The sequence below is a fragment of the Trichomycterus rosablanca genome, chromosome 5 (assembly GCF_030014385.1).
Source record: "Trichomycterus rosablanca isolate fTriRos1 chromosome 5, fTriRos1.hap1, whole genome shotgun sequence".
NCBI lineage: Eukaryota > Metazoa > Chordata > Actinopteri > Siluriformes > Trichomycteridae > Trichomycterus > Trichomycterus rosablanca.
In genome coordinates this window covers 22,546,760-22,572,536 of record NC_085992.1, presented here as the reverse complement: position 1 = coordinate 22,572,536, position 25,777 = coordinate 22,546,760, and the positions used below count along the sequence as shown (strand labels likewise).

Genomic DNA, 25,777 nt, shown 5'->3' with positions numbered 1-25,777 from the left:
AGTGTTAACTGCGTCTAAGAGGCACTGCAGCCAGTTTCACCCCTTTCTGAAAAGTTCCCATCATACTACACATTACTTATGTAATGGAGGAAAGTGTTCCTTCTTACCCTGAGTACTCACAGAAGAGGCTGCAAAGAAAAGTGTGTTTACCATTACTCAAGCCTCAACATAACTCAACCTGTAACCCTACACACACACACACACAAGGACAAAAGTATTTTTGATAAACCCCCGAGCCACCTCTATTTATCTCTTTCTCTCTAGTTCTCAGATTTTCTCTCATTTTCTCTCTCTCTTTTGCAGAGGGTGTGCAGTTGCTGTGTTTAATTGACAAGGCAGCAGATGCCTGTCGCTACCTGCAGACATATAGCGAGTGGAATCGAGCTGCCTGGTTGGCAAAGGTATTCTCAATAGGTTAAGCAGAAAAAAAAAATACAATACCCTTAATCATTAAGAAATGCTGTGATTAAACCTGACCATGTTATTTAGCATATACATGATCAGCCATAACATTAAAACCTCCTCCTTGTTTCTACACACACCGTCCATTTTATCAGCTCCACTTACCATATAGGAGCACTTTGTAGTTCTACAATTACTGACTGTAGTCCATCTATTTCTCTACATACCTTTTTAGCCTGCTTTTATGCTGTTCTTCAATGGTCAGGACCCCCACAGAGCAGGTATTATTTAAGTGGTGGATCATTCTCAGCACTGCAGTGACACTGACATGGTGGTTGTGTGGGTGGTTGTGTGTTAGTGTGTGTTGTGCTGGTGTGCGTGGATCAGACACAGCAGCGCTGCTGGAGTTTTTAAATACCGTGTCCACTCACTGTCCACTCTATTAGACACTCCTACCTACTTGGTCCACTTTGTAGATGTAAAGTCAGAGACAATCGCTCATCTATTGCTGCTGTTTGAGTTGGTCATCTTCTAGACCTTCATCAGTGGTCACAGGACGCTGCCCACGGGGCGCTGTTGGCTGGATATGTTTGGTTGGTGGACTATTCTCAGTCCAGCAGTGACAGTGAGGTGTTTAAAAACGTCATCAGTGCTGCTGTGTCTGATCCACTGATACCAGCACAACACACACTAACACACCATCACCATGTCAGTGTCACTGCAGTGCTGAGAATGACCCACCACCCAAATAATACCTACTCTGTGGTGGTCCTGGGTGAGTCCTGACCATTGAAGAACAGTGTGAAAGCAGGCTAATAAAGTATGTAGAGAAACAGTAATTGTAGAACTACAAAGTGCTTCTATATGGTAAGTGGAGCTTATAAAATGGACAGTAAGTGTAGAAACAAGGAGGTGGTTTTAATGCTATACCTGATCAGTGTAAATGTACAAGCATTTCTTTCTTTAATTCTTTGTGTTTTGAGAATTAATGATAGGATACTGTAATCTAATTATTAGGGCTTTTAGAAGAAAAAGAAGTTCTGTGGGCCACTGTTTGGATTGTGCCAGACATTAAAATTAATCCAGTAGGATATTCTTGTATTTTCTCAAGTGTACAGTAGTAAGTAGGCATGCCTCTACAAAATGTGGTAGTTGCACTTTGTAATATTTATGCCACATTACATTGTGTAAATCTTATTTTTTAATCTAACCACACAAGCCACTCAGGTGGCACAGCGGTAAAACACGCTAGCACACCATAGCTGGAATTTTGAATACATATCGAATCTCAGCTCTGCCATCTGGCTGGGCTGGGCTGGGCGGCTATATGAACAACTTTTGGCTGTTGTTTATCCAGGGAGGGAGCCGGATAGGGACTCCTCATAACTGATGCAATTCCGACCTCTGCTGGCTGATTGATGCCGTTTGCACAGAGTCGAGGAATAATGCTCATAAGGGTGTGGTTCTCCGTGCACATGGCTGATCCGCATATGAACTCGCCTCGTGCAGGCGAAAAGATGCAGTCGGCTACTGCGCATGTGTCGGAAGGGGCATGTGTCAGGTCGCTCTCCTTAATTGGGGCAGGGGTCAGCACCAGTAGAGAGGAGGCATAACGCAATTGGGTAAAAATTGGACGGGCTAAAAATCGGGAGAAAAAGGAAGAAAATGCAAATAAATAAAAAAATCTTTCCACACAAACCCATAGACCCTTAAACCCTTTTTTAAATTATATTAGCAAGGCCTGAGAGCCCAAACTTTTTTCTGTTTACCACACTTGCTAACAGTTGCATCATTTTATTGAGCAACAGCTGAACTCATCTCTGCTGTGGCTACACTTTGTATTTTATTCTGAAGTAGACATTCAAATTTATTTTATAAAGTTGTATTTTTCTTTGCTTCTCATGTTAAGGGTCATTGTAGCAGTATGCTGAAAAGATCAGCCTTTTTTTTTTAGCAACATTAAAACACTTTTTTTAGCGTTTTTAGCAACACATTGCATTTTTTACTGGATGATCTGGCAAATCAAATGTAATAGACCCCTCTAGTGGGGTCTTGTTTCTGCCCTGCTGTTCTTGTCCAGTGGGATGGACCAGAAACCAGGGCTTATTATTGTGAGATTTTCCACTGGCTTGAGTTTCTGCTTTATTTCCACAGAATGGTATGGTGACTACAAAACTTTCCCCACTGACCTATTCCTTTTGTCAGTCTCACAAATCTTGTTTATCAGCATTTGTAAACAAGGTCCTAGAAAACTTAATCTTCCTCACTGTAGCCAGTCCCAGCCATTTCTACATAAGGAAAGCAGGTGGCCCTGGACTTAACGGTGCTGATTTTGATCCCGTCCACACTCAGCTGATAAATGTACATACTAAAGGTCCATTTTAGAAGTCAACACATGGCCTGTTTTGGCTGTTTTGGTCCTATACATGAGTATCACACACGGCCCCCACATGAATGTTAGATGGGATTGAAGTTTGGACTTTGACTGGGCCACTCATTGAAATTTAGAGACTTGCCCCAATGCCACTGCAGTGTTTTTGGCTATATGAAAGGGGTGACCTGTTGCCCCAGTCTGAGTTTGTGTACACTTTGGATAAGAATGTTCCTGTATAGGCGCCCAGGTGGCGCAGCGGGATATTCCGCTAGCACATCTGCACCGAGATTCTGAACTCCTCAGTTTGAAACTCGCCGTTGCCACCGGTCGGCTGGGCGCCATCTGGTGGGCATAATTAGGAGTGCCTGGAGCAGATACTAATTGGCCACCGTCTGCAGGGTGGGGGCCGGACTATGTGTGGGTGCGTGGGTCTTCATACACTGTGTAAGGACCCTGGTTGGCAGGAGAGACGCCTGTGCAGAATGCAGGGGCAAGAAGAGGAGGGCTGTGCATGTGTTGGAAGAGGCGTGTACAGCAACGTGCTTTCCTTGGATGCAATCAGGTATCCCTCAGCAGCAAAAGACAAATTGAGCGTGCTAAATCGGGAGGAAAATTGGGGAAAAAATGCATTAAAAAAAGAGTGTTCCTGTATTTGGCTATAATCATCTGTCCCTCATGTTTATGTTTCTCCCTGTCCCTGCTACTGAAAAGCAACCCCATAGCATGATGCTGCCACCACCAGCATTTTTTTTTTCATTCCATACAGGCTGTTATGTGACATGTGTACTCGACTGTGGCTTCTGGCTCTGGCTTGCACTGACATCCAGATTTGGCAAATGATTAATTTCCAGAGTAAGAGTGCACATGTGAAAAGGGAATTTATTAACAAGCAAACCTTAGCTAGCAATATAATTGCCCTTCTTAATTACTCTGAAACACTGTTACTCTCTTTTTTCCATTTAGGTGCGTCTAAACCCAGCTGAAGCCTCAGATGTTCTGAAACGCTGGGCCGAGTACCTCTGCTCCTCTCAAGTAAATCATAAGTCCAAAGCTATCCTGGTGTTGCTGTCGCTTGGCTGCTTCCAAAAAGTGGGCGAGATGCTCCACAGGTCTCCTACTTATATTTCTGTTTACATTTTTATGGGGATTACAAGTGAAACTGTATGTATTCTAATCGTGCAGTAATAGTGCACTGATACAGGTCTCACAGGTTTCTGTTCTCTGAACAACAGAGCTGGACAGGTTCACAAGGACTGAGTTAAAGTGCAGTAAAAAAAGTCAGTCAAACTATAAATAGTGTAGAAGATGAATAAGCTAAAGTGTCATGTAAAACATGCAACCACTTACAACAAGGATCATCAGTCAGTGTAAGAGAGCCCAGCACAGGAGAGTAGAGAGAGAGCGCTAAGCGTGTTCACATATTTTAAAAAATGTCCTCGGAAGGTCACGCCAACCTTTTGTTACATTTTTTCCCCTCTTCCTCTTGTAACTAGAGACTCTAATGTAAGTGTTCAAGTTTCTAGTCTTTGCAGTCTTGTAATGAGATGTTTCCATAGTAAAAAAAATGTTATCAATTATCATCTCTTGATTTAATAACCATTGGATTTACATGCTTGGAATCACTTTTGATTTGACATCTTTTTCAGTCTGTACCATTAACATTTAGATGAACTGTAAAACACTCTATTGTTCACTGATGTGATAATTGTCACTTACATAAATGAACACTCGAGGATAGGTGCTTAGGTGGTGTAGCAGTCTTTTATGCTCGCCCACCAAGATTTGCTGGGGTTAGGATAATGGTTAGGGTTTGTATTATTCAGTTGCATTCATTTAAAAAGGGCAAACCCCTTTGCTTCAGGTAATTAGTGTTGGGGTTATGATAAGGGCTAAAAGTACAGTTAAGGTTGAGGATAGGGTTAGGATTAAGGTTGGGGTTGGTTTATTGCTAAGGTATGGTTGAAGTTAAGATTAGGGCTAGGATTCAACCATAGCTAAAAGTTAAGGTTTGGGCTACAATTGGCATACATTTTAGAACATTAGTTAAAGGTTAGGGTTAGGTTTGAGGTTAGGTTTGGGGTAAAGGTTATAGTTACATTTAAAGTTAAGGTTGAGACAGTATGGAAAATTTAATTGCAGACGGTATAAACCCAAGATATTTAATGTTTTCTCTAGTCAACTTAATTTTGTTTGGTAATATAAATCCATTCCTGCATTTTAGGCCTGCAACACACTTTTACAAAGCTGGGACAAAGGCTCAGGTGGCACAGCGGTAAAACATGCTAGCACACCAGAGCTGACATTTCGAACTCATCGGTTTGAAACTGAGCTCAGCCATTTGGCTGGGCTGGGCGCCTACATGAACAACGATTGGCTTGTTGTTCATACAGGGTGGGAAGCCTGTACTGATGCAATTACAACCTCTGCTGACTGATTGATGACGCCTGCACAGAATAGAGGAATAAAATCGTCGATCACAAAGCTGATCAACATATGAACTTGCCTCGTGCAGGTAAGAAGATGCAGTCAGCTACTGCACACGTGTCTGAGGGGGCGTGTGTGATTTTCATTTTCTTCAATCAGAGCGGGGATCGACATCAGTCGAGAGAAAAGCATAATGCAATCAGGTAATTGGACGCGCTAAAAAACGTTGGGAGAAAAAGGGGAAAATTAGGGCTAGTAATGAAGTAAAAAAAATATATATATACAGTGTATCACAAAAGTGAGTACACCCCTCACATTTCTGCAGATATTTAAGTATATCTTTTCATGGGACAACACTGACAAAATGACACTTTGACACAATGAAAAGTAGTCTGTGTGCAGCTTATATAACAGTGTAAATTTATTCTTCCCTCAAAATAACTCAATATACAGCCATTAATGTCTAAACCACCGGCAACAAAAGTGAGTACACCCCTTAGTGAAAGTTCCTGAAGTGTCAATATTTTGTGTGACCACCATTATTTCCCAGAACTGCCTTAACTCTCCTGGGCATGGAGTTTACCAGAGCTTCACAGGTTGCCACTGGAATGCTTTTCCACTTCTCCATGACGACATCACGGAGCTGGCGGATATTCGAGACTTTGCGCTCCTCCACCTTCCGCTTGAGGATGCCCCAAAGATGTTCTATTGGGTTTAGGTCTGGAGACATGCTTGGCCAGTCCATCACCTTTACCCTCAGCCTCTTCAATAAAGCAGTGGTCGTCTTAGAGGTGTGTTTGGGGTCATTATCATGCTGGAACACTGCCCTGCGACCCAGTTTCCGGAGGGAGGGGATCATGCTCTGCTTCAGTATTTCACAGTACATATTGGAGTTCATGTGTCCCTCAATGAAATGTAACTCCCCAACACCTGCTGCACTCATGCAGCCCCAGACCATGGCATTCCCACCACCATGCTTGACTGTAGGCATGACACACTTATCTTTGTACTCCTCACCTGATTGCCGCCACACATGCTTGAGACCATCTGAACCAAACAAATTAATCTTGGTCTCATCAGACCATAGGACATGGTTCCAGTAATCCATGTCCTTTGTTGACATGTCTTCAGCAAACTGTTTGCGGGCTTTCTTGTGTAGAGACTTCAGAAGAGGCTTCCTTCTGGGGTGACAGCCATGCAGACCAATTTGATGTAGTGTGCGGCGTATGGTCTGAGCACTGACAGGCTGACCCCCCACCTTTTCAATCTCTGCAGCAATGCTGACAGCACTCCTGCGCCTATCTTTCAAAGACAGCAGTTGGATGTGACACTGAGCACGTGCACTCAGCTTCTTTGGACGACCAACGCGAGGTCTGTTCTGAGTGGACCCTGCTCTTTTAAAACGCTGGATGATCTTGGCCACTGTGCTGCAGCTCAGTTTCAGGGTGTTGGCAATCTTCTTGTAGCCTTGGCCATCTTCATGTAGCGCAACAATTCGTCTTTTAAGATCCTCAGAGAGTTCTTTGCCATGAGGTGCCATGTTGGAACTTTCAGTGACCAGTATGAGAGAGTGTGAGAGCTGTACTACTAAATTGAACACACCTGCTCCCTATGCACACCTGAGACCTAGTAACACTAACAAATCACATGACATTTTGGAGGGAAAATGACAAGGAGTGCTCAATTTGGACATTTAGGGGTGTAGTCTCTTAGGGGTGTACTCACTTTTGTTGCCGGTGGTTTAGACATTAATGGCTGTATATTGAGTTATTTTGAGGGAAGAATAAATTTACACTGTTATATAAGCTGCACACAGACTACTTTTCATTGTGTCAAAGTGTCATTTTGTCAGTGTTGTCCCATGAAAAGATAAACTTAAATATCTGCAGAAATGTGAGGGGTGTACTCACTTTTGTGATACACTGTATATTGATGTAATTTCAAATAATGTGATTACATTCACAAATAAACTTTTATTGTGCAAAAAAGAAGCTTTATGTTAACCATTTCCAGAAGCGGCATTGAGTTCTCTGGGCTCGGAGCCATCTGAGATAAACGGTCACACAGTAGAGATGTGTATTTAGGTCAGACAAATCAGTATTATGGATCTTTTTTTGGAAGAAATGGATTCAGTGTGCTTTGTACATAAACGAAATGGACCATCCAGACTGTTATCAGCAACAAGTCCAAAAGCCAGGGTCTGTCATGGTATGGGGCTGTGTCATTGCCCTTGGCAAAGGTCATTTACACTTCTGTGATGGCAGCATTAATGCAGAAAAGTACATTGATATACAAGAGCAACATCTGCTGCTTTCGGGGACGTCCATGCATTTTTTAACAATACAATGCAAAACCACATGCTGCACACATTACAAAGGCATAGCTGGAAGAGAATGAGGGAACAGGACTGGTCTGTCTCCAGTCCTGCTCCAGTGTCTGCAGGAAGAATGGGACAAAATAAAATCTAAAACACTTAATCATTTGGTATCCTTGGTGCCAAAATGTCTTTTAAGTGTTGTGTAACCATTTTTGGAATATGTTGCAGTCCTGGAATGCAGAATGAATGTATAATACCAAATGAAATTAACTTGACCACACAAAACATGAAATGTCTTGGGTTCATACTGTCTGCAATGAAATAAAAGTCAATGTAAGAAACACTGTTTTTATATGCATTTTCCATACTGTCCCATATTTTTCTAATTTGAGGTTGTATACCCAAGTAAATCCACCTTAGACACTAGGATTCATGTTAATCACATGTTTTCTTTAAGAAATAAGTTATTTATTTAGCCTGTCCCCTTTTCCTATTTTTTTTCTGTTTCTCTTACAGTATGAGGTATTTCGACCGGACAGCCCTGTTCATTGAAGCTTGCCTGAAATATGGTGTGCTGGAGGCCAATGACACCACCAATATCCTTCCAATACTATCTACACTTCCACAAACAGTTTGGTTTATATGTTTAAAGTGGTTGAATTCAGTACATGGGTAACAGTGGTTATTACTGTATAGATACATTCAAGCTGTAAAGTTTGCACACCCCTTTCACCTTCTCCATGTTTTATTACGTTACAGACTCATTCTATGATAGATTGAGTTCTTTTTTTGTCACAAAATAGCCCACAATGACAAAGTGAAAGCAGGTTTTTAGTCTTTTGTGCTAATTTATTAAAAATCAAAATGTCAAATATCATATGTACACAAGTGTACACACCGTTTGATATGACACCCAAAAGTGAGCTGAGGTGCATTTTGTTTTCACTGATGCTGCTTGAGATGTTTCTACAATTTAATTGGAGTCCACCTGTGGTAAATTCAATTGATTGGACATGATTGGGGATTGCCAACACCTGCCTATATAAGGTCCTACAGTTGACATATGCATGTTGACAGTGCATATCAGAGCAAACTCCAAGCCATGGGGTCAAAGGAATTATCTGCAGACCTCAGAAACAGGATTGTGTCAAGGCATAGATCTGGAGAAGGGTACAGAAAAATTGCTGCAGCTTTACAGGTGCCAAAAAGCACCTAGAGAACTCTCAGACCATGAGAAACAAGATTCTCTGGTCTGATGAAACCAAAATTGAACTTTTTGGCCTGAAAACCGAGCGTCACGTCTGGAGGAAACCAGGCACCGCTCATCACCTGGCTAATGCCATCACTACAGTGAAGCATGGCGGTGGCAGCATCATGATGTGGGGATGTTTTTCAGCAGTGGGACCGGGACGACTAGTCTGAATCCAATCGAAAATCTGTGGAAGGAGCTGAAAATGGCTGTGTACTGATGCTCCCCATCCAACCTGACAGAAGTTTGCAAGGATATGCCATGAGGAATGGGCAAAAATGTCCAGAAACAACTGTGCCAAGCTCATAGCGTCTTTTCCAAGAGGCCTTGAAGCTTTAATTGCTGCCAAAGGTGCATCAACCAAGTATTAGGCTAAAGGTGTGTACAGATATGTAACCCCTATATAAACCATTTTTGTCAGTAAAATAAAATTGCATATTTTCTAAATCCTGTTTTTACTTCATAATTATTGGTGATTGTGTGTAGATGTTTGAGGCAAAAAATGAACTCAATCTATTATAAAATGAGTCTGTAATGTAATAAAACATGAAGAAGGTGAAGAGGGTGTGCAGACTTTCTGGCTTGACTGTAGATAGTATTCCCAACATGAGAAAAATTTCAGTACTGATGTTTTAGCTAACGTTTGTCCTCCTCCGGTTCACTCTGTTGTACACAACCATGCAATTGGTTATGAGTGAAAAATAGTTTATTTGAACATAAAAAAACACTTTTTTGTGACAAAGATTTATTAACCCTACTTACTGGCTGTGAATGATTAATGTTTTTAATTTAGCTCTAAACATTGTTTACTAAATGTGACTTGAATTTGTTTTGGACTTTGTCTCAGATAATTCTGATTAAGATGCATACACTTCTCGCAGTGTCAGGTGGCATTATACAAAAACAATACACATCTAGAGAACTTCTTACTAAATATGAGGAGTGAATTGCATTGGAGGGGGAGGAAGGCTATGACCACAGATAAACAAAATCATTATAGTAGTCCGCATGGCTCCAGATACCTGTGACAACCTACCAGGACCTTATTGATTCACTCCCACCCCGTCAAGCTGCTGTATGTGCTACACACGGCGGTTACTCTGGATAGTAGCTTGTGGTCATAATGTGACTCGACTGTGTATTATCTGAAATGAAATCTAGAATTCTTTTTGCCAGTGGTCTCTTGACCCTCTCTGTCCTTTGACCCCCTATGTAGACCTATACATTTATTTATAAATAGATACATGAAAGCACTCACTTACTTTCTTAACCGCTTATCCAATTAGGGTGGTGGGGCGGTGCTGGAGCTTATTCCAGCTTTTCAATGGGCGCAAGGCACACAGTAACACCCTGGACGGGGCGCCAGTCCATCGCAGGGCAGACACACATACACACCCATTCACCTACAGGGCAATTTACTGTCTTCAATTAACCTGACTGCATGTTTTTGGACTGTGGGAGGAAATCGGAGCTCCCGGAGGAAACCCACACAGACCCCGGGAGAACATGCAAACTCTGCACAGAAAGGAGTCGGACCACTCCGCCTGGGGATTAAACCCAGGACCTTCTTGCTGTGAGGCGACAGTGCTACCCACTGTGCCGCCCTACATGAAATCATTTATTTTTATTTTAAGTCTTTTTTTAACTTTTCCTTAACGCTGTGGTTCACATAAGCTAATAGGGGCGGCATTTTCTTCCTATGCTGGGCTACTTCGCGCTGTGGGGTTGAGAGAGGGAGCAGCGCTGTGGGCTTCCAAGGCCGGGGGAGCAGGAGAAGAGCTTCTGGAGAAGCTGTTCCAGAATGATGGGGCAGAATCAGATCTCACACCTAAAGAAGAGGAGAAAGGGAGTAGCAATACAACTGCTGAATCACTGTAGTGAAGAATCTAAGATTTTTCATGATTGCTTATTTCATATTTGATGGTGTGGTGTGTTACAGGAAGTAAAATGAAAATAAAACGTGTTGTATATTGTGTGTGTATGTGTGTGAGAGAGAGAGAGAGAGAGAGAGAAGATGGATTGACTGAAAGATTTTATGATTATAAAACATGACAGTATGCACGTCAGATGCAAGCATGCATTTTATCAGATGTTGGGGTGTTTATTTTTGCATTGGTTGTCATCTTGCCATTCTGTACACAATTCTTAGGACAGATAAATGACAATGAGGAAATGTCTTAAGCTTCTCAAACATATAATGTGCTCCTTCCGACATTCCACAGGCTCGTTTTTGCACTTTTAATTTTGACAAAATAATATTTAGTTTATGTACATGGCTCCATAATTTGTAATGTTACACAGTGGAAAAATCTAGCATTTTGTATTACAAGTAAATATCGAAATGTGTTATTGACAAATTATGTAGAAATATTCTAATTCTACTCTATTTCTGATGCTTCATAACCATAAATATTATTTTTCTTATAATAACTGAAATGAAGAAATTACATGGCTAACTAAGTAATTATAATTAAATCCAGGGTGAGTGAGTAATCATGTGTAATTAGCAGATAAAGAATCACTAAGAATTAAATTGGTAACTGGGTAATTATTGGTAACTGGGTAAATTACAGTTACAGTTACATATTCTTGTTTGGTTTGATCAGGTTATACACTGATCAGCCATAACATTAAACCACCTCCTTGTTTCTACACTCACTGTCCATTTTATCAGCTCCACTTACCATATAGAAGCACGTTGTAGTTCTACAATTACTAACTGTAGTCCATCCTTTTCTCTGCATGCTTTGTTAGCCCAATCAATGATCAGGACCACTACAGAGCAGGTATTATTTAGGTGGTGGATCATTCTCAGCACTGCAGTGACACTGACATGGTGGTGGTGTGTTAGTGTGTGTTGTGCTGGTATGAGTGGATCAGACACAGCAGTGCTGCTGGTGTTTTTAAATACCGTGTCCACTCACTGTCCACTCTATTAGACACTGCTACCTAGTTGATCCACCTTGTAGATGTAAAGTCAGAGATTGCTGCTGTTTGAGTTGGTCATTTTCTAGACCTTTATCAGTGGTCACAAGATGCTGCCCACAGGGTGCTGTTTGACTATTCTCAGTCCAGCAGTGACAGTGAGGTGTTTAATAACTCCAGCAGCACTGCTGTGTCTGATCCACTCATACCAGCACAACAAACACTAACACACCACCACCATGTCAGTGTCACTGCAGTGCTGAGAATGATCCATCACCTAAAGAATGTTCTGTGGGGGTCCTGACCATTGAAGAACAGCATGAATGGGGGCTAACAAAGCATGCAGAGAAACAGATTGATTACAGTCAGTAATTGTAGAACTACAGCGTGCTTCTACATGGTAAGTGAAGCTGATAAAATGGACAGTGAGTGTAGAAACAAGAAGGTGGTTTTAATGTTATGGTTGATTAGTGTATCTGCAGTGTTGATTTACCTTTCACACCATGAATAATCTGTTAAGTAAATAATCTGTTGTTTTTAATACTGAATGATCATTATAAAAGCTGTTGTGCATAAGTGTTAGTGATTTAGTAGTAGTTTTATCTGTGTGTGCAGTGCTGTATCAATTTTGCTGTTATCAGCCTAGAGCATAAGAAGGCGTGATGTCCCAGCTTCCCAACGTCCAAAACTAGTTGTTCATGGCCTTGTCTCTTTCAGTCATTATTTTCCCTTGCATTGCTTATTAATGTAATGAACTGGAAATTTCAATATTGTTTCAAAAAAAATTCAATTGTTGTGATGTTCCTTCCACAGTACGTAAGTGAAACATTGGTGGTTCAGAAATATTGTTATGTCTTTGGCACTTTTTTTCACTTTTTTTCTTTTTCTTTTCATTGTGATTAAATACTGCAGAAATCACCTTTGCAATGATGTTTTAAATGTTTACAGTGAATCATGTAGTTGCGATGTTTGTGTCAAATGATTATTTATGTAATAAAGAAAGCAATAAACATTTCAATGTATGTTTGTTTATTCTAATTGCATGTGCTTTTTATACCTTTTTAGTCTTTTAGTTTTTAATATTGGGGCAAAATGATTATGATTAAAAGTAGGGCTGGCACCGATCCAATACTCTGTATCGGTATCGGTCCAATATTGGCCCAAATTACTGGATCGGATATCGGAAGGAAAAAAACATGTAATCCAATCTGATACTGTTGCTTAATGTAAATAACACTTAATGTAAATAACACAATGTAAATAAGGCCATTGTTTGTGTGTAAAGCAAATAACACACGAAAATACGTTCCAACAGTGTGCTGTTTATTGCCAGCTCACTCTGCAACTGCCATAACTTGATGACATCATTAACATGTGCCACTGATCTACAACTTATCCACAACAGCCATTCAGCAATTAAAACACACTGATCTACTAAAACTTTTAGCATTTAAAAAAATCATCTACTACTGCCACATCTAAAAACACTGTTTAAACACAATAAAAAAGGCTTTATAAATGATAAATCGCTCAGCCGAGATCTTGAACCTATCTTATCTCTTGGAGATATCTCACATCCTCAACGATTAATCCATTAAGTCAAGTCAACTTTATTTATATAGCGCTTTTTACAACAGACATTGTCTCAAAGCAACTTTACAAAATCCAGGACCAACAGATACAAAAACCCCTGTTGAGCAAGCCGAGGGTGACTGTGGCAAGGAAAAACTCCCTGAAAATTACAGGAAGAAACCTTGAGAGGAACCAGATTCAGCAGGGCCCATCCTTCTTGGGTGGTCTGGAGGATACTTTAAATAAATGTACGATTTACACAAAGCATACAAACAGAATTAAATGATCTAAAAGTTATAACTGGTAATAAATAGATAAATAATAATAGAGTTGTTATTCGCTCTAGTCTTCAATAAAGTCTGTAGTGATTTCTTGTCATTCTTGGTGCAATTACTCCAGACCAGTCACATCCGGCAGGAGCAGCATCGTTGTCACGGCAGTCTCGACTTTAATCCTTAACCTCGGCGGGTAAACAGGTTTCCATCAGAATGCCTTTGGAGTAAAACAACAAAGAATGTAGTTAATAATGTGCAATGCTAGTTGAGTAAAACAGTTTTACAAAGAGTTTTAGACTTTAGGCAGCCCTAAATATTACAGCATAACTAAAAGGAAGAGCGAGCAGGTAACAAGGTCATGAAGGCTTTCACAGGACATCAGCGCCCACCTCCCCTACCCAAACCGGAGTGATCGGACAAGAGAGGCAGAACGACAGCAACCCAACATCCCTGATCACCACAAGTTTCTATGACCAAGAACTCCCAAGCTCTGCGCCTTTGTCTATACTAATCAAAAGCCTGAGAAAATAAATATGTTTTCAGTCTAGACTTAAACATTGAGACTGTGTCCGAATCCCGAACAGAGGCAGGAAGATTATTCCAAAGTTGTGGAGCTTTGTAAGAAAATGCTCTTCCACCAGCTGTGGTCTTTTTAATTTTAGGAACTATAAGTAACCCTGCATCTTGTGAACGAAGTGGACGCGCTGGGCTGTAGTGATTAATAAGTTCACTCAGATACTGTGGAGCCAGACCATGTAGCGCTTTATAGGTTAGTAAAAGCATTTTGTAATCAATGCGGTATTTAACTGGCAGCCAGTGTAGAGATGATAGAACAGGAGTAATATGATAAAAATTTTTAGTTCTAGTTAGCACTCGAGCTGCTGCATTTTGAACTAACTGGAGTTTGTTTATGGATCTACCAGAGCATCCAGTTAGAAGAGCATTACAATAATCTAACCGAGAATTTATAAACGCATGGATCAGTTTTTCGGCGTCATTAATAGATAGTATATTTCTTATTTTAGAAATATTACGCAAATGATAGAAAGCAACTCTAGTAATATTATTAACGTGTGTATCAAAGGAGAGATCTGAATCTATTGTGACACCCAAGTTTTTTACATCTGGGCTGGGAGTAACAGAGAAAGTGTTTAGGTTTAGCACCAGGTTAGACAACTTGTCTCTTGCAGCTTTAGAGCCAACAAGTAAAACCTCTGTTTTATCTGAATTAAGTAAAAGAAAATTACACGACATCCAGTTTTTTATGTCGTTTACACAATCTTCTATCTTACTGATTGTGTCAGTATCATTTGGTTTGGCTGATATATACAGCTGTGTGTCATCTGCATAGCAGTGAAATTTTATGCCATGTTTATGAATAATTTCACCTAGTGGAAGCATATAGAGTGTAAATAATAGCGGTCCCAGTACCGACCCCTGTGGAACACCACACTTTACTTTTGTAGTTTCTGAGCATTTATTATTTACATAAACAAATTGCGAGCGGTCAGTCAGATATGATTGAAACCAAGAGAGTGCGAGTCCTTTAACACCTACTGTATTTTCTAGCCTCTCCAGTAAAATGTTATGATCGACCGTATCAAACGCTGCACTAAGATCTAATAGAACAAGAAAAGAGACACATCCATTATCAGAAGACATTAACAACTCGTTAACTACTCTAATTAATGCGGTTTCGGTACTATGGTTGGGTCTAAATCCTGATTGAAATTTTTCATGAATACAATTTTCATTCAAATAAGAACGTAATTGTTTGGAAACGACTTTTTCTAATATCTTAGAGACAAAAGGAAGGTTTGAAATTGGCCTATAATTAGATAAAACATGTGGATCAAGATTAGGTTTTTTAATCAGGGGTTTAATAACGGCACTTTTAAACAGTTTAGGTACATACCCAAGGTTAAGGGATGCATTGATTAATGTAAGCAGGGGCTCTACAATAGCTGGGAGTAAATCTTTAAGTAAACGAGTTGGAACAGGATCAAGTATACACGATGATGACTTCGATCATTTAATCAACATTAGTGTTATGAAATAACATAAACTACACCGTTTCCCGTTTAGCCACAGATCTTTAAAATCTTCAAAATCCAGCAGGGTTTAATAATCTAAAAACGTGACAGAACGGAAAATTTCAACTCTACGTCAATTCTAATTGGTCCATCGCGTTTGACTGACATCCACATCTTCCAATTGTAGACACTTTTGTTAATCAAGCCAAAAATGCTGCTAAATGTTCTGTGTGTAAAAGTTTAAATAAAAACAGCAGTTTTGCATAAGTGTGATGTTGTAGGTTCTGTATTTATTCCTTTAGAATATTTGTTTCACAGTCTAAGCATTGTTATTTAGATAGCTACTTTACCCATGGTGCATTGAGAAATGTATTATTACTGCTTAGTTGTTTGAGAGGATAAATAATGGTATCGGATTGGTATTGGTATCGGACAATAAAAAGTGGTGTCGAGCCAGCCCTAATTAAAAGTACCTTCTTTACATTGTACCCACAGTACATCATCTGTTGCTTTGTACACTTTTACACACTCTTGTACTGTATTTATCAATCAAGAAGGAAACCCCATTAGGACCCACGGAACAGATGTTATTTCGATGATGGATCACTCTCATCACTGCAAAGACTCTAACATGGTAATGACATGTCAATGTGTGTTGTTCTGGTGTAAGCGCAGCAGGTTTAGCAATTTTTTTTAATTCCTCAAAACACTACTGCACCTGCTACACCTGCTGCACTTGCACAAGTACAAAGTGCAAAGTGGTGTCTTTGATACAGGAAGCCTGTTGGGGCACAATAAACTCTGTATGGGCAGTGAAACTACATCTAAACCTTGCTTAATTAATCCACAATTAACTCCGTGCACCTCTGCAATTAAGTCACAAATGCACACATTAATGTAAAGCAGAAATGGCAGAAATGGAGTACTGATAACGAGTGACAGCATTAAGTCACAAGTATTTAGTTTTACACAACTGGTATATTACCCTGCTAAAGAGCGTCACATTACAAATCCATAGGATCATTGTGGTCTGCAACTGTAATAGCACATCCAAAGCATCATTTCAGAACAGCGAAACCCAATGCTTTTCATGCCCTTAACCTACAACCAAATTAACACATCTTGTAATACTGCAAAACAGACTCACCAGTGATATTCAGTGCCTGTAAAGGAAAGATACATGACTATCTTTTAAATGGGCAAACTTCTCAATAACATTTCTGTCAAAGTCCACCAATCCATCATGAATGAATTCATTTTCAGTTTGGTTGATTCATGATATTACCTTGCTATTATCAGCAGTGGCTCAAAGAACTGTGATGACTATGGCTAGTTGCATAGCAACACCAATACCATAAACAATGTTGAACATCTTGACATCATGATCTTTTTATCGGCAGCTCTCAGCATGGGCCCAACATGATTGTGCCCCACAGGTCATTACTGACAGTGCAGTGAACATGCTTACAAGTGTTTTCAACTGCTCACTTTGTTAGACGTATGTTGATGAACCGTACCCTTGCTCACCAAAGGCTATTTATCAAAGCCTCCATGAGTTGGATTAGATGTGAATAAGGTGTGTTGAAAGCATAAATTGGAAAAATGAAAAGTCTAAACACTTCTGTAGAAAAATCAGACCAAGAAAAATAATTTCAGATTTCTGTTCACCTTTATTATGACCTATAATCATGCAATTTAATTGAAAAGCAAACTAAAATCATTAACCAAATAAAAAAATACAATTGAGACACAGCCCATTATCTTGAATTGAGTTTGATTGAGACACAGTCCATTTGGATTTTTTTCAAGCCAATTTGTCATGTTAAGTTAGTGGAATGTAAAGTTTAAAACAATCCTCAATAATTAAAGTACAACCCCAAATCAGAAAAAGTTGGTACAGTATGGAAAATGCAATGAAATAAAAATGCAGTGTTCCTTACATTTACTATGACTTTTATTTGATTGCAGACAGTATGAACCTGAGATATTTCATGTTTTATCTGCTCAACTTAATTTTATTTGTTAATATACATCCATTCCTGCATTTCAGGGCTGCAACACATTTCAAAAAAAGTTGGGACGGAAGTAATTTAGGGCTAGTAATGAGGTGAAAAACTTAATTAATGATGTGATTCCAATCAGATGATGTCAACAGATGATTATAATCATGGTTTGGTACAGGAAAGGCTGAGTCTTTGATGAGCAAAGATGGCCAGAGGATCTCCAGTTTGTCAACAAATGCGTGAGAAAATGATTGAAATGTTTAAAAACAATGTATCTCAAAGAAAGATTGGAAGGCATATTTCTCCCTCTACAGTGCATAACATCATTAAACGATTAAAGGAATCGGGAGGAATTTCAGTGCGTAAAAGCCAAGGACGCAAGCTTAAGCTGAACACCCGTGATCTTCAATCCCTCAGACAGCACTGTTGCACATCTTAAAAAATGTCTGAAGGAATAATGGGACAAAATAAAACCTGATGAATAGGAATGGTAACATTACAAAGTGGTAAATGCTTTGCTGTCCCATTTTGTTTTGGAATGTGTTGCAGGACTGAAATGCAAGAATGGATGTTTATTAATAACTGAAATGAAGGTGACCAGATATCTGCAATGAAATCAAAGTCAAAGTAAATATAAAAAAACTCACTTTTTCTGATTTGGTGTTGTACTTCGTTGAAAGTTTGTTTACCTTCGCACTGCAGCAGTATCAAACAGTCTGTTGTGCTATTATTTATGTGCAATATTTATTTAAAATAAAATAAAAATTGTTAAGGAAGTGTATTTTTTTAAAGGCCAATCAAGGACATCCGTACTTTAAATGTACAAGAGGTTGCAAAATGTTTGCATCCACATGTTCACATGATCCAAAAGGTGTTATACAAATCCTCAAAATGCAGCTAGATGTTATACAAATGCTCAGTCAACATTCTACATTAACTATTTATTATATCTTCTCCCTTTCTAAAGAAATAAAATGCAAAGTATAAACTATTGATTCTAGTAACATTAAGTGATGTTGATTTTCAATTCTGTTTATAGATTTTATACAGGTGGCCTATTTAAAAACCACCAAAACAAAGGCCAGAAAGCTAAGGCCAAAACAAAAACATAACTAACTATACAAAATTATTAACCTAAGCTAGGCATTAAACAGAAAAAAAACAATCTAATCATCCTTAACTGTTAAAACAGAAACATATAATAATAATAATAATAATAAATAATAATAATAATAATAATAATAATAATAATATGACAGATCACCTCTAGGCTCGGTAGGTATCACTGTCACGTCACAACAAGAAGGTCCTGGGTTCGATCCCCAGGTGGGACGGTCCGGGTCCTTTCTATGCAGAGTTTGCATGTTCTTCCCGTGTCTGGGTTTCCTCCTAGAGCTCCGGTTTCCTCCCACAGTCCAAAAACATGCAGTCAGGTTAATTGGAGACACTGAATTGCCCTATAGGTGAATGTGTGTGTGTGTATGTGCATGCCCTGCGATGGACTAGCGCTCCGTCCAGTGTTACTGTGTATCTTGCGCCCATTGAAAAGCTGGGATAGGCTCCAGCAAGGATAATATAGTTGTAATACATGATTTACCTTTCTTTGCGGAAACCTTTTTCACCTATGCACTGTGCACAGTTGCCTCTCTATCTGCCAATCAGGGTCCTTACACGGCGTTTGAAGACCCCACCCACATAGTCCGATCATCCCGCCCTAGCAGAATCGTGTCTGCTGCAGGCACTGCCAGTTATGTCCACTAGATGGTGCCCAGCTGACCGGTGGCAACGGCGAATTTTGAATCGAGGAGTTGAGATTCTCACCGCTGGTGTAATATCCCGCTGCACCACCTGGGCGCCATAAGGTTTACCTTTCTATTTAAAAGTAATTTTATTACTTACTGTATATAAAATAAAATAATAAGAAAATACACTAGTCTACTACAGCTAAGATCTACACACCCATGATTGCCTAAAGAGTTCCTTTTTCCAATAACAGGTTTCAGCCGTCTACAAAGATTTTAACTGAATTGTGATTAGGCCTTATTGCTGGCCAGTTTAACACAGTCTATTTTTATCTTCTTAACTACTCTTGTGTACTTTTAAATGTATGCTTTGCATCATTATTCTGCTTTAGGACCCATTTTGTACAATGTAAACCTAGTTTTTCTAGACTTGGGAGCACATTTTGATGAAAAATGATCTAATAATCCTCTGATTCATTGTTCCTGTAATGCATTTAAGGCCTCCAGTGCAAGAAGCAGCAAAGCAGCCTCACAACATTATGGATCCTCCACTATGTTTAACTATCTGTTCACATTTCTTTATAGGTTTCATCTTCTATAAACATATTTCTGGTATGCATTGCCAATGATTCAAACAACCATTTGTTTCTCTCATTAATTTCCTTCTCCACCACGTCCTGGAAAGTTCCTGACTGTTTTAGGAGTAACAAACCCTTTGATAACATTTCAAACTGTTGAAGCCATGATGCCACTTTGGACATAGTCTTGTACCCTTTAGACTGCTTGTGCTTTGGTGATAATAGCATTTCTGCTCTGCTAAGACAGCTCTCTTGTCTTTGCCATTGTGAATAAGAAAAAGGGATATAAGCATGAAAGCCACAATTCAAGCTAATTAAGGTCATGTGAGCACTGACAAGGTCGGGAAAGGTGATTGTAATTTCTAATTAATCACAGGTTAGTCTGATTTTGTCCTTTGTTTAGATTGAGGGTGTCATTGATCGTGTCTTGGAATGTTGTATCCTTTATTCTTGCCATTTTTTTTGTTTTATTTCTTTTGTGTCTCCTGATTTGATGTACATGGTGTTTTTATTCAGTGGTGCCAATAATACTGATTGACCACAACTGAATATGATACACTTTAAACTGTATTCTATAAACTTTTCACTGTTATTATGTCTCTGTTCCAACATTTAAGGGTATTTAAGGGCATCCAATTCTATTTACAATAAAAAAAATAAATGTGTTTCTATTTACAAAATACAACCCCAATTTAGAAAAAGTTGGGACAGTATGGAAAATGCAAATAATAAAAAACACAGAGTTTCTTACATTTACTTTGACCTTTATATGATTGCAGACAGGATGAACCTGAGATATTTCATGTTTTATCTGCTCAACTTCATTTCATTTATTAATAAACATCCATTCCTGCATTTCAGGCCTGCAACACATTCCAAAAAAAGTTGGGACAGTAAAGCATTTACCACTTTACCACTGCATTGTTGCCGTTCCTTTTCACCACACTTAAAAGACGTTTTGGTACCAAGGATACCAAGTGATTTAGTGTTTCAGCTTTTATTTTGTCCCATTCTTCCTGCAAACACATCTTAAGATGTGCAACAGTACGGGGTCGCAATTTTCCATTTCAAAAATCTCCACACATTCTCTATTGGAGACTTCTTCTTCCGCAGCCATGCCTTTGTAAAGTGTGCAGCATGTGGTTTTGCATTGTCTTGATGAAAAATTTATGGACGTCCCTGGAAAAGATGACGTCTTGAAGGCAGCACATGTTGCTCTAAGATCTCAATGTACTTTTCTGCATTAATGCTGCCATCATAGAAGTGTAAATTACTTTGGCCAAGGGCACTGACACAGCCCCATACCATGACAGACCCTGGCTTTTGGGCTTTGTACAATGTTTACTGAAATAATTGGAAATATTTTCTTTTTACTGTGTCTCCAACAGACACAACCAATAATGTATTTACAGGTGTTTGGCCAGTTCAAGGCACAGCTAAAATTCAAACTCGAATCTCAGAAGAAGCAGGCTAGCACATTAGACCGCTCCACAGCCTTAGCACCACACATTCAGGTATTTTTAAAAGAGCTTTACTCTGAGCAGTTTCAGTATCTGCCACTACACAGAAACACTGGGTGCATGCAATAATACACCAGTCAATCTCAGAACATTTATTTTATTCATACAATCCTTATAGACAATCCACCTACTGGCATGTTTTGGGGAGGTAAAAGGTAAGTAATCCATAAAGCTGTAAAACACCCACACAACCTGCTGCACCACTGTGCTGCTCATATTATTTAGAACTATTAAAACAATACCAAATATTAAATAACTTGCAATTTACCACATTTATAATGCCTACACAGAAATATTTTGGAAACACACATTATAATAATTTGTGCATGAACACACACACACGTTTACACAACTGTTCACACACAGTTTTACACAAACCTACACACAAGCCCTTCTCTATTTAGCCTCTCAAAAGCAACCACCACCTTCTAATCTCAGCTCTGCTACCAGCAGGCCAGGTGCCTATACAGACAATGACTGGCTTGTTTGAGAGTGGAAATCCAGAAGACTTCCTCATGACTGCTGCAATTATGACATCTGCTGGCTGTCTGATAGATGGAGAATAATGAAGATCGGTGTGTGACTCTCTGTGCTTTTTATGCATCTCCATGTGAACCCTTCTTGCGCAGATGAAAAGAAGAAGTTGGCTACTGCTCATGTCAAAGGGGATCCAACTCTGCTTCCTGCCATGCCTGACTGACACTACTGGTCCTTATTAAGCCACTTTTAAATCCTTCTGCAGTCTAAAGTACTAACGCAGGTAGTGTGGGTGCTTCACAACTTTAAGATTTTAAGCACATGGGTTTAAACCTGCCTTTGGGCACTGTCTGTAAATTGATCGGGATGTTCTTGTTCTGTCATCATTGGTTACTTTGAGGCACTTCTGCTTTCTCCCACCGCTCTAATTAGGATGACTAGCTTCTTCAAACTGCAATTAGTAAATTTTAAAGTAATTGAGTGAAAGTGTTTTGTCATGCAATAAATTGGTGCACTGTTCAGGGTGAATTTATTTCCTGAGCCCAGTTTTTTTAGCCAAAAAATAACTTAATTTTTAAGAAATTACATAACTTAATTTTACTTATTCTTTTTGATTTGCTCTTTTATCTTATCATTTCTCTTTTTTATTATTTTAAAAATGATAAATAACTCTTCAGGACTGTGTCTTTACCAACTAGGTACTTTACAAACATTTTTATTCCATCTAAATGAAAGACATCAGAAAAGTTTTTTCAGGTTTTATGGCATTAAAATAATTTAAAGAAAGATAATTGGTTGAGAATAGGATATTTAGAGGCAATTTGGTTATATTTCTATTTTAGATGTGGATACTGGACAGCATAGAGGCTCAGCAGGTAGTGTTTATAGCTTACAGCCACATCAACCTGTATTAAACATCTGCGTCACCTTCACAGTCTGTGTGAAGTTACTCTGGATCCCTTCCACATCCCTTGCCAGTTGGGTGGTTGGCTACTCTAAAGGTTTTCTCTTGGTGTAAATAAGTAATAATACGTGAGCGATGCCTTTGATATAAAATCATTCTGGTTTTATATGGACAGCTGGTGGGCGTGGTATTCCCAGAATACAGCATGCCACTGACTAAAATAGTGAATAAAATGTAGATAATTCAGTAAGTGTAAATGTAATTGTAATCGTAATTGATAGATTGTAGGGACGAAGAGAAGGAGCTTGACAGTGGATAAAAGCTTGGTGGCAGATAAAGACCAACAACGGCACTCAGTGTGGCTTGGGTACTGAGTGCTACACCTGCCCAACTCTGCCCAAGGGCTGCTGGAGGGTTCCAGCAGGAGCAGTACAGTGACAGCTCATCTGGGAGCAGCACTGTGAGACAGGTGAGCGGCTGGAGGTGTTGGTCTTGTCTAGCAGGAAGAGGCACTGGCAGAGGCATAGCGGGCCAAAATCATTCTGTCACTGTCACCCTACTGCCAGCTTCCTGTGATATAGCTGTGTTACCGCGAAGAAAGAGGTTGCGAGCACACACTAAAAGTTGAACCGCCAGTCACCGCCTAGGATGGTTTTTGCAAGGGATAACAATCTTGCAAGTCTAGCCCAAAGTCCTATCAAAGTGCAACACATAAAGTGAAATATTGCTGCAAAGGTGCTGCTTAAGTCGGTGGCCTTAAAAAAAAATCCCATCCTTGGCCCCATCCATGATAAGGGTATCCTGGGAATTGACAGTTTTTTCACCGCTTTCACCGTGCAGCAAAAATTTTTTTTGATTTGAGCGTGTAACCACTGATGCACCGCTGCTTTCACATCATCATCACATGAAAATCTTCTTCCCCTTAAAGCTTCTTTGAGCATCCAAAAAGGTGAAAATCAGATGCCGCTAAATCCAGACTATAAGCTCTCTCTCAGTCTCTCAGACACAACCAATTACTACGCCCTTATCGTTTCCAACCAAAATATAAAAGTGTGGAGTATATTTGAAGATCCCTTGTATATATATATATATATATACAGTGTATCACAAAAGTGAGTACACCCCTCACATTTCTGCAAATATTTCATTATATCTTTTCATGGGACAACACTATAGAAATAAAACTTGGATATAACTTAGAGTAGTCAGTGTACAACTTGTATAGCAGTGTAGATTTACTGTCTTCTGAAAATAACTCAACACACAGCCATTCATGTCTAAATAGCTGGCAACATAAGTGAGTACACCCCACAGTGAACATGTCCAAATTGTGCCCAAAGTGTCAATATTTTGTGTGACCACCATTATTATCTAGCACTGCCTTAACCCTCCTGGGCATGGAATTCACCAGAGCTGCACAGGTTGCTACTGGAATCCTCTTCCACTCCTCCATGATGACATCACGGAGCTGGTGGATGTTAGACACCTTGAACTCCTCCACCTTCCACTTGAGGATGCGCCACAGGTGCTCAATTGGGTTTAGTCCATCACCTTTACCTTCAGCTTCCTCAGCAAGGCAGTTGTCATCTTGGAGGTTGTGTTTGGGGTCGTTATCCTGTTGGAAAACTGCCATGAGGCCCAGTTTTCGAAGGGAGGGGATCATGCTCTGTTTCAGAATGTCACAATACATGTTGGAATTCATGTTTCCCTCAATGAACTGCGGCTCCCCAGTGCCAGCAGCACTCATGCAGCCCAAGACCATGATGCTACCACCACCATGCTTGACTGTAGGCAAGATACAGTTGTCTTGGTACTTCTCACAAGGGCGCCGCCACACATGCTGGACACCATCTGAGCCAAACAAGTTTATCTTGGTCTCGTCAGACCACAGGGCATTCCAGTAATCCATGTTCTTGGACTGCTTGTCTTCAGCAAACTGTTTGCGGGCTTTCTTGTGCGTCAGCTTCCTTCTGGGATGACGACCATGCAGACCGAGTTGATGCAGTGTGCGGCGTATGGTCTGAGCACTGACAGGCTGACCTCCCACGTCTTCAACCTCTGCAGCAATGCTGGCAGCACTCATGTGTCTATTTTTTAAAGCCAACCTCTGGATATGACGCCGAACACGTGGACTCAACTTCTTTGGTCGACCCTGGCGAAGCCTGTTCCGAGTGGAACCTGTCCTGGAAAACCGCTGTATGACCTTGGCCACCATGCTGTAGCTCAGTTTCAGGGTGTTAGCAATCTTCTTATAGCCCAGGCCATCTTTGTGGAGAGCAACAATTCTATTTCTCACATCCTCAGAGAGTTCTTTGCCATGAGGTGCCATGTTGAATATCCAGTGGCCAGTATGAGAGAATTGTACCCAAAACACCAAATTTAACAGCCCTGCCCCCCATTTACACCTGGGACCTTGACACATGACACCAGGGAGGGACAACGACACATTTGGGCACAATTTGGACATGTTCACTGTGGGGTGTACTCACTTATGTTGCCAGCTATTTAGACATTAATGGCTGTGTGTTGAGTTATTTTCAGAAGACAGTAAATCTACACTGCTATACAAGCTGTACACTGACTACTCTAAGTTATATCCAAGTTTCATGTCTATAGTGTTGTCCCATGAAAAGATATAATGAAATATTTGCAAAAATGTGAGGGGTGTACTCACTTTTGTGATACACTGTATATATATATATATAGATATATATATATATATATATATATATATATATATATATATATATATATATATATATATCATGTGACATGCCACAGTCATCTACAAGAAAACACAAGCCTTTGCACCCCTTTCTGAAACAACTTTATAACAAGGGAATCACTTACAACATTTAATGTTCAGTCAATTTCAAAATTCAAAATCAGCCTTACTTGGACCATCTGTTACATAAATTTGGAGGTACTCCTATAATTTCTGCTAAGTAGTGGTGTGCGATACTGCAAAATTTGGTATCGATC

At 39.7% G+C, this 25,777-nt stretch overlaps 1 protein-coding gene across 1 annotated transcript in view; it reads left to right on the top strand.

The window, feature by feature from the left end:
- The window catches only part of wdr11 (WD repeat domain 11), a 158,162-nt gene extending 146,760 nt beyond the window's left edge, over positions 1-11,402 (top strand). The window contains exons 26-29 of the mRNA XM_062994980.1: positions 304-401; positions 3,740-3,885; positions 8,034-8,113; positions 10,436-11,402. Coding sequence (XP_062851050.1) covers positions 304-401; positions 3,740-3,885; positions 8,034-8,113; positions 10,436-10,644 — 533 coding nt within the window. The 3' untranslated portion in view covers positions 10,645-11,402. The remainder of the gene's footprint in view (positions 1-303; positions 402-3,739; positions 3,886-8,033; positions 8,114-10,435) is intronic.
- The last annotated feature ends 14,375 nt before the right edge of the window (positions 11,403-25,777 follow it).